Source organism: Microcaecilia unicolor, chromosome 2 (genome assembly GCF_901765095.1).
Source record: "Microcaecilia unicolor chromosome 2, aMicUni1.1, whole genome shotgun sequence".
NCBI classification, from domain to species: domain Eukaryota; kingdom Metazoa; phylum Chordata; class Amphibia; order Gymnophiona; family Siphonopidae; genus Microcaecilia; species Microcaecilia unicolor.
This window is the reverse complement of record NC_044032.1, coordinates 324,860,169-324,878,843: the sequence shown is the minus strand read 5'-3', so window position 1 is coordinate 324,878,843 and position 18,675 is coordinate 324,860,169. Positions and strand designations below refer to the sequence as shown.

Sequence of the window (18,675 nt, the reverse complement as noted above, 5' to 3'; positions counted from 1 at the left end):
GAAGGACTGTTAGAAAGCTTCCTCACGAACAGCTTTAACATGCACACACTGGCGTACGCAATAATCCTTTTGAAACTCACCATGCACAACTAAGACCTCCATCTGGAATCGCTCTAGGAGGGGGGTGACTTCTTCAGGGGAGGCAGAGGCCCTGGCAAGGCTTTGGGAAAGGGGGAGGGAAGTCTGACGGGGAGCATGGGAGGGGGTAGCAGGGGTTGGAGGTGTGGGGGGGAGCTTGGTAGGAGGGGGGAGAGGAGGGCTGGCGGGACTGTGTGGTTGGGGGGGGAGGCAGGGGGGCTGAAGTGGGGAGCAGGAAAGGCAAGGTGAAAAGGGGCGTGTGTTGGGGCGGGTAGCTGCATCACAAGGGTTTTTGATTTTCGGGATCTCTTGGGGGGGGGGGGGGCGGGGACTAGAAGACGGGCTGGGATGGACACGGGCATAAGGAAAGGGATGCGGACCAGGGGTAGGACTGGAGGGGTGGGGCAGAGCAGCACCTGCCAGGGACCCCTCATCCTCATCATCTCCCTTGCCCTCTGAAGAAGTCATTTCTGCAGAAACAAAGAAATATCAGTACCCCAGGGCATTATCTCATGTTGCAGTCAAAGAAATATCAGTACCCCAGGGCATTATCTCATGTTGCAGTTATAAACTCATGGCAAACCAACAAGTACCTGGGCTGCTGTCCAGGTTAGCCTTCACCTCCTGGAGCCATTGCCAGTTGTCCTTCCTAAGTGTGCGTGCACGTTTCTTCAGCTCTTCAACCTGTAAAACAAGAAGAAATATATATAAAAATATATATAAAATATATATATAAAAAAGCTTATGATGTACTGTCTATTTTTTTTATACACGCACAAACTTTCATATATGCTTCACCCAGAATTGCTCTTATGCTCATTAGCTCCACCCCACCTTCTGGAAAATAACTATTTGCTGGGAATACTTACGGATCTTGGGTATGAGGAACGCCTATTAAAAAGACGTTGAAGGACTTCCCATCCCTGATCCATCCTAATTATGTTCCGTCTCTTCCCCGGGCGGGGGAATAGACGCTTTTTATTGATTGAAATAAGTTGTCCCAACCACAACACGTCAAGGTCGAAGAAGTTGGGCTTTCTCCCACGTGCAGCCATGACTTCTCCGACAAATGTGCATATGCGCGTACCCATGCTTATATAGCACGCAGTACATGGACGTGCTTATGTTATGGACGTGTTATGACGTGCTTGAGAGCTCTGGACTTACCGGCAGCCTCTGTGCACACGTTCAATATATCACGGTAAAAGGTTCGGATTGCTTTTGTGCTTGGGTCGGAAACAGTAATACATCACAACGCGTCCACATTACTATAGTGTTTGCTCATTTGCATTCCGTTTTTGTTAGCTGCTACCGTGATCGGAAAATGGCTCTGAGAAGCCTTTTGTGCATGCCACGGTTTACTACTTGCTCGTTAATGGCTTGTTAATGCCTCGTTAATGGCTCATTAAGTTTAGTGCATCTGGCCCTTAGTCTTTCTCTCCTCACCCATACCATCAAAAGAACCTAGAAAATAGAGAAGGTTAACACCTTTGAAAACTGTGAGGGAATATTTCTAACACTTTATGTGGTTCTTTCAGTTTCTAATCCAGCTATATCCAGCTATTTCAGGGGCTTCCCCTGCTCACAGGCTGAATTTGTATATATTTCTCCCATCTTGTTTGATCTCCGCTAACTTCCTAGAGAATGGAGAATTAAGCATAAGGTGATTTCTTTATTTACAAAGTGTTGAACAACAATGCTTCTTTGGCTGTGGTTGCTAATTTACATATTTGTCATCCTGCGAGATTGTTATGCTCAGGCAAGGAGGCTATTGGATGTACCCTCATCTCATGTAGTTGGATTAAATGATACTCAGCCCATGGCAGTCAGCATTTCTTTCAACGCTAATTTACATATTTGTCATCCTGCGAGATTGTTACGCTCAGGCAAGGAGGCTATTGGATGTACTATCATCTCATGTAGTTGGATTAAATGATACTCAGCCCATGGCAGTCAGCATTTCTTTAAACGCTGGCCACCGTGGGCAAAATTAACCTCAGATATTCAATGCTGGGCTATGTCTGGACACCGGCATTGAATATTTGGGACTAATTTGTTATGTGCTAGCTGCTGGAGGTTAAGTGGAATATTTAGCGGGTCCCAGCTGAATACTGGCTGGGAGTCGGACCCACATAAGTGTTTCTGAGCATTCCTGACCCTTCCCCACCCAACCAATTCTGATCCCCCCGGAATATCCCAAACCCTCCCCTTCTCATCCCCTTTCCCTCCCTCCCCCCCCCAGAAGCCCATGACCCCCCCCCCCCCCCCAGGATCTCCCCTCTCCCAACCCCCTTGGAAGAACATCAAGACCTTCCCTCTTTCCCACTCCCATGGAACATCAAGCTCCAACCCCCCCCCTCCCCCCCACAGACAGACACACACACACACACTAGATCACGGCTGGCTTATCTGTCCAATTCTGGTGGTTTAGTCAGGAATTGGGCAGGCGTGATAGGAGTGATGCCCACTCGGTCCTGCCTGGTATGGCTGCCTCCTTACAACGGCTGCCAATGAATATCACTGATAACTAGCCATTTTCTAACTAGCTAGGTTAGAGGCTGTCCAGGGTTTGGGTGAAGCCACTACTTAGCTGGTTAGCAGTGATATTCAGTCCACTAACCAGTGAAGCATACAGATAAAATTAGGATAGGAAAGAACTATCCTAACTTTATCCACCAATTACCGGTCTGAATATTTGCCAATGTCCGGTTAACTTCCGAGTTGCCAAACATATCCAGATATTCAATGCCGGAAGTCACACATGCCCTGGCATTGAATATCCAGGGTTAATTCAGCCCACAGCTGTGAGCAGCTTATAAACCACTTACTGCTGTGGACTGAATATCACTCGTATCAGTACTAGTGCCATGCCTCCAGCTCAATACAACTATAGCTATTTGCACATAGTGGTGTAGATTCAGTAAATGACATGCAAAGATAGGTGCACTAAGCACATATTCTATAATAGCAATTCCAAGTGGAACTGCTGTTTTAGAACACTAGCTTAAGTCCACATTCTCGTGCCTACCTATTGACATTTAGGTGCGTAAATGCAACTATTCTATAAAACTTTGCCTAAATGCTGGGCATACCCGACCACCAGGGCCGTGCCGACACGGTAAGCGAGGTAAGCAACGCAGGGGGGCGCCGACCTCTAGAGGGCGCCACTCACTTGCAAAATCTTTTACCTGAAGTTGTGATTCTCCTCTCTCCCCTGCCCTTCCCGCATCAGGAAGTGAAGGTAGCCCAGCAGTGCTGAGACAGACACGCTGCTCTACTAAAGCTATTTCAAAGAGTACAACCAGCAGCTATTTATGGCTTTGGTGTGTGAACAACTTTCATTCAGGGTGAGCTGGAACAACATTCAAATTAAAGAGAACAGGTTTGGAGGCAGGTGTGCAAGTGAGACTGGGGAGAAATAAAAAATAAATAGTGTAATTGTTATCTGTAAGTGGTTCAAAGTTTTTGTTTTTTGAGCATGCACACTGAGAGGAGGGCATGACTGCAATGATGTGTACATAATTATCATAGCTACAGGTAAAATCCATTTAATTGGCTGAGGTTCAAAGAGGAAGTTTAGCTGACGTATAGTGTAGAATAGCTGGTAAGTAAAAATCTGATTGCTTTTTTTGTGTGTTTGTTTTTATATAAAACATTCTGCTTGGATAGGGAGAGTTTGTGATATTTGAAAATACATTTTGCTTTAATGAAATTGCTAAACTTTAGAGTCAGAGACTTATCAATGAGGGATACATACAGTGGAAAGGAAGCCCTGGAAACAGAGTTAAGAGGACAGATACCAGCAACAGAATCAGATACTGGGCCAGCATGATCAGAAAAAGAAAGTCACCAGCCAACAAAGGTAGAAAAAAATCGTTTTATTTTCATTTTAGTGTTTGGAATATGTCCACTTTGAGAATTTACATCTGCTATCTTATTTTGCAATGTATAGCAGTCTCCAAGAGACTGGGCTCACAATGAGCCAGGGAGGTCAGACTGTGTAAATGAGATGAAGAGACCCCCCCCCTTCTCCACTACTGCCAACTCCAGACTTCGCGCCTTCTGTCTCGCTGCACCCTACGCCTGGAATAAACTTCCTGAGCCCCTACGTCTTGCCCCATTCTTGGCCACCTTTAAATCTAGACTGAAAGCCCACCTCTTTAACATTGCTTTTGACTCGTAACCACTCGCCTCCACCTACCCTCCTCTCTTCCTTCCCGTTCACATTAATTGATTTGATTTACTTTTTTTTTTTTTTGTCTATTAGATTGTAAGCTCTTTGAGCAGGGACTGTCTTTCTTCTATGTTTGTGCAGCGCTGCGTACGCCTTGTAGCGCTATAGAAATGCTAAATAGTAGTAGTAGTAGTAGTAGGTAGCGGATATTAGAAGTCAGCCAAGGTTGGGGTTTTGTACGCCTTATAGGGCGGGTCATCAAAAGTGCAAGAGTGTCTAAGGCAGATGATAGAATATTGTTGTAAGAAGAAACAGCCTCGTTGACAGACGTGGATGGTGCCACAGTCAAGAGGAGGTTTGAAACATTGGAGGATAGAGATGAAGGGTCAATACCATGAAGATTCCTAGATAAATTAGATAAGATAGGACGGGATTGGGAGGGAGGAGATTTAAGTGTGAAAGTTATAAGATGGTGATCAGAGAGGGGAAGATCAGAGGCAAGGAAACTAGAGGGTGAACAGTTAGAGGAGAAGATAAGATCAAGACAGTGACCATTTTGATGAGTGGGGGAGGTGGAGCATAGTTGGAGATTACAGGAGGATGTTAAAGCGAGTAACTTGGAAATATAAGAGTTAGAAGGATCATTAGCAGGAATATTAAAGTCACCAAGGATGAGAGAGGGGGAGGAAGGATCATGGAAGAAGGCAAGCCAGGCATCAAAGTCACTGAGAAAGGATGAAAGGGACTTATCAGGGGGACGATAAATGACCGCTATTCGAAGAGGCAGAGGAGAGAAAAGGCGGATAGAGTGGACTTCAAAGGAGGAAAAACAGTGAGATTGAGGTGGAAGAAGGGGTTGAAATCTGGATGAGGGAGAGAGAAGTAGTCCAAATCCGCCCCCGCGACCAGCAGGGCGAGGAGTATGTGAAAAAAGATAACCACCATGGCAGAGGGCTGCGACTGAAGCAGAGTCATCAGGGCAGAGCCAGGTTTCTGTTATGGCGAGCAGATGGAGGTGACGCGAGATAAAGAGGTCCTGGATATAGGGGAGTTTGTTACAGATAGAGCGGGCATTCCATAGGGCGCAAGAGAAGAGGAGGGGAGTAGAGGAATAGAGATGAGGTTGCGGTGAGATCTGTAGAGTTGGGATAATAGTTGGTGAGGAGGGCCAGGATTGGGATTGATGTCACCGGCTGAGAGTAAGAGAAGGAGTAAAAGAGAGCAGAGGAGAGTAGGAGAGGTGTGGCCACGAAGGCGTCGAAGGTGAGAGGTATTTAGGTGGAATGGGGAAGGCAAAATGGAGGGAAGAAAGAGACGGAGATTAAAAGCCAAGAGGGAGGAAGAGGGTAAGAGAGAAGGTGAGGTGATGAAGTCGATGGATGGGCAGTGAGTTCCTGTAGCCGAGAGAGGTAGGGGGTGAAGGAAAAGATTAGGAAGGCACAGGGCTAGGAAGCGAATGTGAATAGGGGCCATAAACGACTGAGGTACTTTAGCAACTGGGAAGAAGATTAGATGTAAAGAGAAAAAATGGCGCGCGGCACCTAGAGCGGAGGCCCTGAGTGGATCAGAGTGGACCTGGGTGTCACCCCGGAGAAGGCTGTAAGGATATGCAGATGAGCTGCAAGTCCTCCACAGCACCTGAAAGGCAGCTGGTGGTAGAGCTGGGCACCTCTCAGCTGAGGAAAGTGATCCTATTTTATAACCACATGTCCAATTGTGTGCCTATCTTTGGGTGCCATTTATAGAATTAAGGGGAGCGTGTACTTTTTCACATCTGCACATTTATCAAGAAAGAGTGCACACTAAGTGCCAAAGAAGCACATACTCTTAATGACATTTCCACATGAAAAAAAAAACCATGAACATGAAAGGAAAATTTTCTGATCTAAATTTATCTTTGTAGAAACAACCTAATTAGGCTTCCACCTACTCTACAGGCTCCAATATACTTAAATTTCCTGGTTCCTCCTGTCTTCAATGCTGAGGTCGCCAATGTCAGTTAAACAACTAGCATTAAAAAAAATGGTTGATGTAGAATGGGGGTCCCAGAACTGAGGACCCTAGACGGGTCACTAGAGCATAGAAGTTCCAGACCTTAGATTATGAGAGTTCTTGGCTTGGGTCTCTCAGGTGTGAAAGTCCTGTACCTGTGGTTCTTAGGTACTTGGATCTGGGGTCTGTAGGTGGCCATTTATTTTTTAAGTTTAACTTCCCACAGAAGAAAACAAAAGTTAAAACTTCTAGGTCTACAGTAAACAAAAAAAAAAACAATGCTAAAGATGAAAGTTTTATATGCACATTATTTCCATACATTAGCATGGAAAGAACACTCAGCTGGCACACTTCTTAGGCATATATTTTTTAGTGCACTTACATCCTTTCAACATTGGACATTAGTGAACCAAAAACATGTGTGCATTAAGCTTAATATGTCTTATTACATTGTCCTCCATGTAGCTAGCTTACATGTATAAACAATGAGTGATCACGGTCAAAATTCACAAAGGGAACACAGAGATTGACTCATTGAGCTAAGTTTGTTTAACTTACTGTTTAGCCAAGATAAAAGATTTCACACAGAGGTTTTTCTGGCCGATGATGAGGAAGTCCAACCCTCCTATTGACTTTTCTATGTGTCAAGGGGTTTCTCGAGGCCTTTTCCTCTTGAAGTCACTCATAGGCAGATGATCAAAAGCCCAGTGCTGTTCCAAACAGCGCTCTAAAATAGCGCTGGAACAGCGCGGGGCTTTACCGCACCGATGATCAGAGATAATGCATGCAAATTTAAGCAGCGCAATTCTCTCTGATCATGGGGTAGAAGTGCGGGCGAATTGTGGCTGAGCATGCGCTCAGCACAATCCTCCCACACTTGTTTGACAGGTCTGGGCTGTCAAAAGCCCAAACCTGTCAAACACAGGGCTGGAGGTCCATGGGACCACCAGGCCCTGACTACCCCTGCCCCGAGTAACGGGGGCTGGAGGTCCGGTGGGCCTCCGGTCCCCCTGATGATCCCACCCCCCCCAGGTTCAGGGAGGACTGGATATCCGGTGGGTCTCCAGCCCCCCCAAACCCCCAGAAAATGGTCCCTGGTGGTCTAGTGGATGCCAGCCAAACACCCTCCCACCCAGCGAGCGTCGGGGGGGGGGGGGGGCTGGAGGTCCGGCGGACCTCCAGCCCACCCCAACTCCCCCCCAGCATTGTCCGACAAATCCCTGGTGGTCCAGCGTAAAGGACAACCCTCTCCCGGCCCCCCTACCTTAGTTGGAGGAGGGATGCAGCCTGCCTCCCTCCTCTTCCTTGGGTTGATGGCGCTAACAGCCTCTAGCACCAGCATTTGCTTTTGATCATGATGGTCTAAGAGTACTTGCTTGAAGTAATTTCTTTGAGGACCTAAATAATTTTCTACTTTTATCTGACTGATCTAGGTATCTCAACCCTATTTTCATTGTTTAAACAATGAGTGAGACAGTCCAGTGAGTTTTAGTAAGTGCTAAAATCATCAAGCCAACACTACTTCTGATAGCTGAAGTGGAACCTCGTACCCTTGGATCTTCATATTGAGTTTTCTTCTATGAGTTTTAGGGCAACCTTAAAAACATACCTTTTCAGAAAAGCTTTCAGTATGACATAATTTAGATCCAAAGACCAAGCTATGCAATTCAATCATTGATTTTTTGCAGGCCCTGGAATTGTCTTTGCTATTTTGTTTGTCCATTTGCTTCCCATTCCCTTCCCTCCTTTTTTTTTTTTACTTCCCACCCCTTAATCTCACTTCTTTATCATTAAAAAAATTGTAACCAAGTTTCCCAATGTGTCATTCCATTACTCTCTCTCTCTCTTTTGTATACTCTTTTTTTTTTTTTTTAAGTAGTCGCTTTACTATCCATGGTAAACAGCTTAGATTTTTTGATTTGCGGTATATTAAATAAAGATGAACCTTGAACCTGAATCCATGGTCAGCAGTTAGTCAAATGCAAACACTTTACCTTTCCAGCTATGTACAGCATTTGAGTATCCTGGTCATAAAAAGGGAACAGGAGACCAGAAGATCCATCCAAGTCCTCCTGTTCTAAAGGCAAAGAAAGGTCATCCTGTACAGAGAAACAAATATACACAGTTACCATAACACTTTTTTTTACCCTCCCAGACATATATTCAGCACAGCTCCCTAATGCTCATTGCTAATGACATGCAAATTTTGGCACGATGTCAGCACTGAGCATTAGGTCGCTGTTTCCAGTTATTCGGAAGAATTGTATCTGGGTGTACACCCAAGAGCTGTGCGTGCGAATGTGCAGATACAATTCAGAAAAGACCTGACCTGTCAGAAAGCCCTAATGGTCCAGTGGACTTCAGACTCTCCACCCTCCCACCAGACTTCCATCCCTGGTGGTCCAGTGGACTACTGACCCCCCGCCCTCAAAAATAAATAAAGCCCTAGTGGTCCAGTGGAAACCCTGACCATACCCCCTTCCCCAACTTAAAGGCTAGCCCCGGTAGTCTAATGGCCCAAACTTCTCCTACCTTGATGAAAGAGGAGGGATAAGGATTCCTTCCCTCCTTCTGCCAGGTGCCTCAAAATGGTGGTGCCCTGCCCGTTGCATCCTGGGATGCACTGGGTGGGGTTTAACTACCATATAAGGGAATTTCTCCCTTACATGGTAGTTAAGGCCTGCCCAGCACATCCCAGGATGCACCGGACAGGGTAGGGCACCACCATTTTGAGGAGGTGCCCGGCAGGATGAGGGAGTCCTAGTTCTTCCTCCTTTCTTTGAGGTAGGAGATGTCAAGGCCAGACCAGTGGGGCCAGCCCTTGGTGGGGTCGTGGTTGCGACCGGGGGGGATTACGTCTTCGGGGGATGGGAGGCCTGGGGTCCACCCACAAGGCCCTAATGTCTTCAGGGCACAGGGGGGCCTGGGGTCCACCGGATCACCAGGGCTTTTTTTGACAGGGTCTTTGGCAAGGCTTTGGGGGTCTCCCCTTTCCTCTCCAATGCCCTGGCAAACCTTAATGCCAGCTCCAAACTGGCATAGGGTTTGCCATGGGAGAAGCACTTTTGTTTGGCATGCTGCCTGCTGAGCATTAGGGAGGAATAGGTAATGACCTGTTTAGCATGCACTTGCATGCTTATTGCACTCAGATCCGGCGAGCTTGTTATTTCACACGCTCGTCTGTGCTGAAAATTCAGCGGTAGCAAATGCAGGCACTAGTCCAGTGCTAATGGCCTCTAGCGCCCACATTTGTTTCTGAGCATCTGGGCATGAGACATGGCCCCTTTGAAAAAAAGAAAATAGAGTGCTGACCCATGAGCTTGTTAAGGCAGTTTATCAGTAGCATCAGGGCTAAGAGTAAGTTAAAACAGTTTTTTTACAGATTATTAAAATTTGAAATACTGCTCATCACAACTATCATTAATTTACAAAATTAAAATATAATTGAAACAGAAAGGAATGAAAAGTTACATAATCAGACAATAGAAGAAATAGAAAAGAAAAATAAAATAAACAAAAAATACAGTTATAGGCATATTTTCAAAGCACTTAGCCTTCCAAAGTTCCATATGCCTCTTAGTGTTCCTAATCTGTTGTTTCAGAGGCCAAGGTATACATCACTAACAGGATGACTTTTATTCTCTGTAACAATTGTGGTGCTTTAATTTTAAGGCCAATCATCTGGAGATTTAAGTCTTGTCCTATCTGCCTTCAGATATCTAGTTTAAAACAGGAGCTCAGTAAAGAAAAGCAGGAACTGGATGCTCTTAAAGCAGCTTCTAGGACTGCACAGAATCATAACTTCTCACCACTGCCTCAAAGAATAAAACCACAAGAATAGATGGTTCACAGTAGGCTCAGGCAGACTTCGTTATGTGACACACAAGCATCCGCCCTCACAAGTGTTGCCCCTACAGAATTGTTTTGCTCCATTACAGCACAGTGATGATCCTGAAAATAGAAATGAGACAGAAGAGAAAGAAATGAAGTTGAAACACAAGGATATGAAGGGACCCAAAGAGAAAAGACACACCCAAATCACAAATGTTGAAGCACATAACAGGAAATGTAGATGGAAAGCGATGACCACAAATGCTCGCAGTCTAAGCAATAAAGTTCATGATCTTCAAGCCCTGATGTTGGAGGCAGACTTAGACGTTGTTGCAATCACAGAGACGTGGCTCAATGGTTCCCACGAATGGGATGCAAACATACCAGGTTATAATCTATTTAGGAAGGATAGAGAGGGGCGTGAATGTGGAGGAGTAGCTCTATATGTGAGAAATGATATCACGGCAACTGAAATGACAGGCACCTGGGGAAAGGAAGAAGCAATATGGATCATCTTAAAAAGAGATGATAGAACCTCTGTCCACGTGGGTGTTGTCTACAGACCTCCGACAAAATTGGAAGAATTAGATAAAGACCTGATCGCAGATATTCAAAAGTTGGGAAAGAAGAGAGAGGTGCTGTTGCTGGGAGATTTCAATCTGCCGGATGTAGACTGGAAGGTTCCGTCTGCGGAATCGGAAAAAAGTAGAGAGATTGTGGATGCTTTCCAAAGTGCTCTGCTCAGACAAATGGTCATGGAACCCACGAGGGAGGGAGCGACACTGGATCTGGTGCTCACAAATGGGGATAGCGTGTCAAATGTCCGAGTGGGAGCCCACCTGGGCGGCAGTGACCATCAAACAGTTTGGTTTGATATGACGGCTGAAGAGGAGAGCGGCCACTCAAAACTCAAAGTCCTGGATTTCAAGCATGCTGACTTTATCAAAATGGGGGAATACCTAAGGAAGGAGCTGACGGGCCGGGAGGACGTACGAGAGGTGGAAGGACAGTGGTCCAGGCTGAAGGAAGCTATAAATAGGGCCACAAACCTTTATGTAAGGAAAGTAAATAAAAGCAAGAGAAAAAGGAAACCGATATTGTTCTCCAAACAAGTGGCTGAGAAAATAAAGAGTTGGCGTTCCAGAAATACAGAAAAACTCAAGATGAGGAACACGTAGCGGACAGAGGTAGGGGGTGAGGGAAAAGATTAGGAAGTGACAGGGCTAGGAAGATAATGTGAATAGAGGCCCTGAGTGGTTCGGAGTGGACCTGGGTGTCACCCCGGAGAAGGCTGTAAGGATATGCAGATGAGCTGCAAGTCCTCCACAGCACCTGAAAGGCAGCCGGTGGTAGAGCTGGGCACCTCTCAGCTGAGGAAAGGCTTACCAGGGGTTAGGCTGAAGCCAGCATTCCTCCCCCTGAGGGTCGCCTGATCCTAGCCAAAAAGCACCTGGAAACTCTGTGCACTTGGAGCGAGAGCCCTGGGAAGATCGGGGTGGAACTGGAGTCACCCCGGATACAGCTGTGAGGAAATGCAGAAGGGCTGCAAGTCCTCCACAGCACCTGGTGGGAGTGCTGGGCACCTGGTGGGAGTGCTGGGCACCTAGAGCGGAGGCCCTGAGTGGTTCGGAGTGGACCTGGGTGTCACCCCGGAGAAGGCTGTAAGGATATGCAGATGAGCTGCAAGTCCTCCACAGCACCTGAAAGGCAGCCGGTGGTAGAGCTGGGCACCTGTCAGCTGAGGAAAGGCTTACCAGGGGTTAGGCCGAAGCCAGCATTCTTCCCCCTGAGGGTCGCATCAGGGGGAGGAATTACCCACTCGAATTACCCACCCGAAAAAGAGGTATTACCCACTCAATTTTTTTTTTATATGAATAAACCAGCTGAAGTGACGCTAGATTCTCTTTGGACCCTAATAGTGGGCCTTGGGAAATCGCTTTCCCCACAGACACATAAATTGAATCAAGATATGATGATTCATGAACAGAATATAAAAACTTTGGACCTCAAAGTAGAAAAATTAGAACAGTCAGATATAAAAATGGAATTGGAAGTGAAAAAAAATGCAAATTCAACAGGAATCTATGATAAAGGACCTGGTTTCACTGAGAAGAAAAAACAAAATCCTTGAGAACTCTGTTAGAAGTAACAATCTTCGTTTTTTGAACTTTCCCAAGCAGTTTACTAAATCTCCAAGGGAGACGTTAAAAAAAATACCTTATTGAGGTTCTCTGAGTAAAGGAAGAATTTATTCTTCCCTTTACTCAGGTATATTACCTGCCATTTTTAGACCAGAGTGACCAGAAAAAAAAAGAACAAGAACAAGCTTTGAATATTTCTGAATTACTTGAATCATCAGATACTGATCCTGTTACTTTAACAACATTAATCGCAACAGTAGCATTGGCTCCAGACAAGTCTTGGCTAATGACAATGTACTTTAAAAATAAAGATAAATTGTTTCTTGGTCAAAAAGTGCAAATATTTCCGGATATCTCTAGAGATACGCAAAAGCGTTGTAAACAATTTCTACTGATTAAACCGGGGGTTCTTCAGCTGGGAGCTACTTTTTATCTGAGATACCCATGTAAATGTGTGGCTAGTATTGTGATTTACTTGCTGTGTTTTAAACTGGTTTGATATCTTTTTAATCTGAAAACTACCAAAAGAATTAGATCTTTTGTTTGCTCCCTAAAAGTGTACCCTTCCCTCATCTGGCTTGTAAATCTGTAGGTTAAGGTGAGGCTGATAGCTTGTGTTGGAGGAGGAGCAGTTAAACCACATGGTCTTTACTGACTCCTGCCTAAAGGATACACACAGATAAGAATTGCTCTGTCTTAATTCTGGCTTAATTCTGCATTTATATCTTTATATCTTTCCTGTTTTTGTTACATACTCTGCTAAAATTGTGATTTGCATGTCCCAATCCTTAGAGCTGCACACCTGGACATTTCTTCTGGTGAATTTAAGTGCAGCTCTTCAGATAGGTTACAGCAGACACATTACTAAAGTCTTAAGCTTAAGCCCACCCACCCTGCCCCTCAACCCACCCACCCAAAGACGGACACTTCATAAATAACTTCCCCAAATACACTACTTATCACAAATTAACTCCACCCATATTACAACTGTCTCTGAAAAGAAAACCCCTCTATCACAGGAATCCCCAGTCTTCTACCCACCAGCTAAGGATTACTGCTCTAATAATAAGAATCTCAGCCAACAGATCCATAGGCTGCTGTTCTCACTATATCGCACCTGTTCATACCCATTTCAACCAATCAGGATGACTTTTATTAACTGTAATAATTGTGGTGCTTTAGTTTCAAGACCAATTATCTGGAGACTTAAGGCTTGTCCTATCTGTCTGCAACTCACTAGATTAAAACATGAGCTCAGTAAAGTAAAACTGGAACTAGATGCACTTAAAGCTGCATCTAGGACCGCACAATATCATACTGCACAGAATCATACCAAATTATCATCACTACCACAAAGGATAAAACCACCTAAAAATAGGTGGATCACTGTAGGCTCAGGCAGACTTCGTTATGTGACAAGAAAACATCTGACCTAACAAGTGTTGCCCCTACAAAATTCTTTTACTCCATTACAGCACTGTGATGTTCTTGAAAACAGAATGGAAGCCAAAGAAAAAACAATAAAAGTGGAACAAAAAGATATGAAGGTACCCAAAGAGAAAAGAAACCCCCAAATCACTAATGTCGAAACGCATACCAGGAAATGTAGATGGAAAGCGATGACCACAAATGCTCGCAGTGTAAGCAATAAAGTTCATGGCCTTCAGGCCCTGATGTTGGAGGCAGACTTGGATGTTGTTGCAATCACGGAGACCTGGCTCAATGGTTCCCATGACTGGGATGCAAACATACCAGGCTATAATCTATTTAGGAAGGATAGAGAGGGGCATAAAGGTGGAGGAGTAGCTCTGTATGTGAGGAATGATATCACTGCAACTGAAATGACAGGGACCTGGGGAAAGGAAGAAGCGATATGGATCACCTTAAAAAGAGATGATAGAACCTCTGTCCACGTGGGTGTTGTCTACAGACCTCCGACACAATTGGAGGAATTAGATAAAGACCTGATCGCAGACATTCAAAAGTTGGGAAGCAAGAGAGAGGTGCTGTTGCTGGGAGATTTCAATCTGCCGGATGTAGATTGGAAGGTTCCGTCTGCGGAATCGGAAAGAAGTAGAGGGATCGTGGATGCTTTCCAAAGTGTTTTGCTCAGACAAATGGTGATGGAACCCACAAGGGAGGGAGCGACACTGGATCTGGTGCTCACAAATGGGGATAGCGTGTCAAATATCCGAGTGGGTGCCCACCTGGGCAGCAGTGACCATCAAACGATTTGGTTCAATATTACAGCTAAAGTGGAGAGCGGCCACTCAAAACTCAAAGTTCTGGATTTCAAGCGTGCTGACTTTAGTAAAATGGGGGAATACCTGAGGAAGGAGATGATGGGCTGGGAGGAAATACGAGAAGTGGAAGGACAGTGGTCCAGGCTGAAAGAAGCTATAAATAGGGCCACGAACCTTTATGTAAGGAAAGTAAATAAAAGCAAGAGAAAAAGGAAACCGATATGGTTCTCCAAGCAAGTGGTTGAGAAAATAAAGGCTAAAGAGTTGGCGTTCTTGAGAAAAACTCAAGAAAAGGAACACATGGAGAAATACCGGATGAAACTGAAAGAAGCCAAGAGAGAGATACGACTGGCAAAAGCGCAAGCGGAAGAACAAATGGCTAGAATTGTAAGGAGGGGTGACAAAAATTTCTTCAGGTATATTAGTGAAACGAGAATGACTAAAAAGGGAATTGTGAGACTAAAAGATACTGCGAACCGCTATGTGGAAAATGATGAAGAAAAAGCAAATTTGCTAAATAGATACTATTGTTCTCTTTTCACAGAAGAAAATCCTGGAGAAGGACCGCGATGGACTGGAAATAGTACAAATGAGAATGAAGTGGATAGAGCACCGTTCATGGAAGAAAGTGTGTATCAACAACTTGAAAAGCTAAAGGTGGACAAAGCCATGGGACCGGACGGGATCCACCCCAGGATATTGAGGGAGCTCAGAGAGGTTTTGGCGGGTCCTCTTAAAGATTTGTTTAATATATCCTTGCAGACGGGAAAGGTTCCGAGGGATTGGAGAACGGCAGAGGTGGTCCCTCTTCACAAAAGTGGTGATAGGGAAGAAACTGGAAACTACAGGCCGGTAAGCCTCACTTCGGTTATTGGAAAAGTAATGGAAGCGATGCTGAAGGAAAGGATAGTGAATTTCCTGGAAGCCAATAAGTTGCAAGATCCGAGACAACATGGTTTTACCAAAGGGAAATCGTGCCAAACGAATCTCATTGAGTTCTTTGATTGGGTGACAGGAGAATTGAATCAGGGACGAGCTATGGACGTAATCTACTTAGATTTCAGCAAAGCTTTTGACACGGTTCCCCACAGGAGGCTCTTAAATAAACTGCATGGGCTGAAGATAGAACCTGAAGTGGTGAACTGGATTAGGAACTGGTTGACGGACAGACGCCAGAGGGTGGTGGTAAATGGAATTCGCTCGGAGGAGGGAAAGGTGAGTAGTGGAGTGCCTCAGGGATCGGTGCTGGGGCCAATTCTGTTCAATATATTTGTGAGTGACATTGCCGAAGGGTTAGAAGGTAAAGTTTGCCTATTTGTGGATGATACTAAGATCTGTAACAGAGTGGACACCTGTGAGGGAGTGGAAAACATGAAAAAGGATCTGAAAAAGCTAGAAGAATGGTCTAAGGTTTGGCAATTAAAATTCAATGCGAAGAAATGCAAAGTGATGCACTTAGGGAATAGAAATCCACGGGAGACGTATGTGTTAGGCGGGGAGAGTCTGATAGGTACAGGCGGAGAGAGGGATCTTGGGGTGATAGTATCTGAAGATTTGAAGGCGACGAAACAGTGTGACAAGGGGTGGCCGTAGCTAGAAGGTTGTTAGGCTGTATAGAGAGAGGTGTGAGCAGCAGAAGAAAGGGGGTGTTGATGCCCCTGTATAAGTCGTTGGTGAGGCCCCACCTGGAGTATTGTGTTCAGTTTTGGAGGCCGTATCTTTTTGATGTAAAAAGAATTAAAGCGGTGCAAAGAAAAGCTACGAGAATGGTATGGGATTTGCGTTACAAGACGTATGAGGAGAGACTTGCTGAACTAAACATGTATACTCTGGAGGAAAGGAGAAACAGGGGTGATATGATACAGACGTTCAAATATTTGAAAGGTATTAATCCGCAAACGAACCTTTTCCGGAGATGGGAAGATGGTAGAACGAGAGGACATGAAATGAGATTGAAGGGGGGCAGACTCAAGAAAAATGTCAGGAAGTATTTTTTCACGGAGAGAGTAGTGGATGCTTGGAATGCCCTCCTGCGGGAGGTGGTGGAAATGAAAACGGTAACGGAATTCAAACATGCACGGGATAAGCACAAAGGAATCCTGTGCCGAAGGAATGGATCCTCAGGAGCTTAGTCAAGATCGGGAGGCGTGGCTGGTGGTTGGGAGGCGGGGCTAGTGCTGGGCAGACTTGTACGGTCTGTGCCAGAGCCGGTGGTTGGGAGGAGGGGCTGGTGGTTGGGAGGCGAGGATAGGCTGGGCAGACTTATACGGTCTGTGCCAGAGCCATAGGAGCCAACTTTTCAAAATGATTGGGGGTGCTGAATTTTTTTTAACAGGTGGCGCATTCCCCCGCCCCCTCCCTCCCCCTTGCTGCCCCCCTCCCCCAAGTTCCAGGCCCCCCCCTCCTCCGAATGCCAGTCCCAACCCCAGCCTGATCTCTTCTCCCACAACAGTCCTCCGCCAGTCCATCCTCGCCTTCCTGCATGCCGCCCAGATTTTTAAAACTCATCTTACCTCGGGGTCCCCGCGGCAGCAGTGAAAGGCGAGCAGGCTCGGTGCTTCAGCCTTCCCTTCTCTCTCAGCTCTGGTCACGCCCTTGCGGAAACAGAAAATGAGAGTGGGACCAGAGCTGAGAGAGAAGGGAAGGCTGAAGCGCCGATCCTGCTCGCCTTTCACTGCTGCCACTGGGACCCCGAGGTAAGATGAGTTTTAAAATTCTGGGCGGCACGCAGGAAGGCGAGGACGGACCGGCAGAGAACTGAAGGAGAAGAGGGCGGGCACCGGGCAGGTGGGCTGGCTGGGAAGGGAACTTCCGACTTCCGGCGGGTGCAGAGCTGGTCCTAGGATTTCTGGCACCCTCTTGCAGCCTATTAGTCGGTGCCCCTACCCATCCAGGGGTGGGATCACAGTAGTCACACCCCTTTTACCAGCCATGGCGTCATTAAAAATATTACACCAGTAAAGAAGAAAAATAACTTGTTTCTTTTTTGTTTTCATTATAAACAGTTTCTGTAAGCTGTTACAGCTCTATTATACTCTAAATGACACAAACCAAATTAGCATACGAGAACAGTCTTGCCAACTCTGAAAAACAATGTGTTAGCAAAATCTCAGAATCTAACAAACAGATCCCTATTCAGACACTTGGCCTTGCAGTCACACATGCAGAACAGAGCTATCCCCTCTTCAAATTCTTCAAAAATTAACCTGAAATCCTAAGAAGTTAGACTCTGCATGCAGCACAATACCAGACAAACAGAAAGAAACACATTGCTATACATTGCAAAATAAGACAGCAGATGTAGCAGATGTAAATTCTCAAAGTGGACATATTACAAACACTAAAATGAAAATAAAATGATTTTTTCTACCTTTGTCTGGTGACTTTGTTTTTCTGATTATGCTGGCCCAGTATCTGATTCTGCTGCTATCTGTCCTCTTAACTCCGTTTCCATGGCTTCATTTCCATTTATTTCTTTACTTTCCTCCTTTCTTCTTCATTTCTTGCTCTATATCCATAAGTAAAAGCTGGGTCCTCCTCTCTCCCTTGTCCTCCTCCATCCATCCATATCCAGCAATTCTCCTCTCTCCCCTGCCCTCCTCTCCACATCAAGCAATTTCTCCTCTCTCCCTGGGCCCTGTCCTCCCATCCATGTCCATCCGTGCTCCTCTGTCCCCTGCCCACCTCCATCCAGCCATATCAAGCAATTTCTACTCTCTCCCTGGGCCCTGTCCTCCCATCCATGCTCCTCTGTCCCCTGCCCACCTCCATCCAGCCATATCAAGCAATTTCTCCTCTCTCCCTGGGCCCTGTCCTCCAATCCATGTCCATCCGTGCTCCTCTGTCCCATGCCCACCTCCATACAGCCATATCAAGCAATTTCTTCTCTCTCCCTGTGCCCTGTCCTCCCATCCATGCTCCTCTGTCCCCTGCCCACCTCCATCCAGCCATATCAAGCAATTTCTACTCTCTCCCTGGGCCCTGTCCTCCAATCCATGTCCATCCGTGCTCCTCTGTCCCCTGCCCACCTCCATACAGCCATATCAAGCAATTTCTCCTCTCTCCCTGGGTCCTGTCCTCCCATCCATGCTCCTCTGTCCCCTGCCCACCTCCATCCAGCCATATCAAGCAATTTCTACTCTCTCCCTGGGCCCTCTCCTCCAATCCACGTCCATCCGTGCGCCTCTGTCCCCTGCCCACCTCCATCCATCCATCT

At 45.9% G+C, this 18,675-nt stretch overlaps 1 protein-coding gene across 2 annotated transcripts in view; it reads right to left on the bottom strand.

Moving 5' to 3' along the window:
• The window catches only part of CORO2A (coronin 2A), a 467,084-nt gene that overhangs the window by 157,004 nt on the left and 291,405 nt on the right, over positions 1 to 18,675 (bottom strand). For both annotated transcript variants that reach the window (XM_030194343.1, XM_030194344.1), the window contains exon 7: positions 8,239 to 8,343. In XM_030194343.1, coding sequence (XP_030050203.1) covers positions 8,239 to 8,343 — 105 coding nt within the window. The remainder of the gene's footprint in view (positions 1 to 8,238; positions 8,344 to 18,675) is intronic.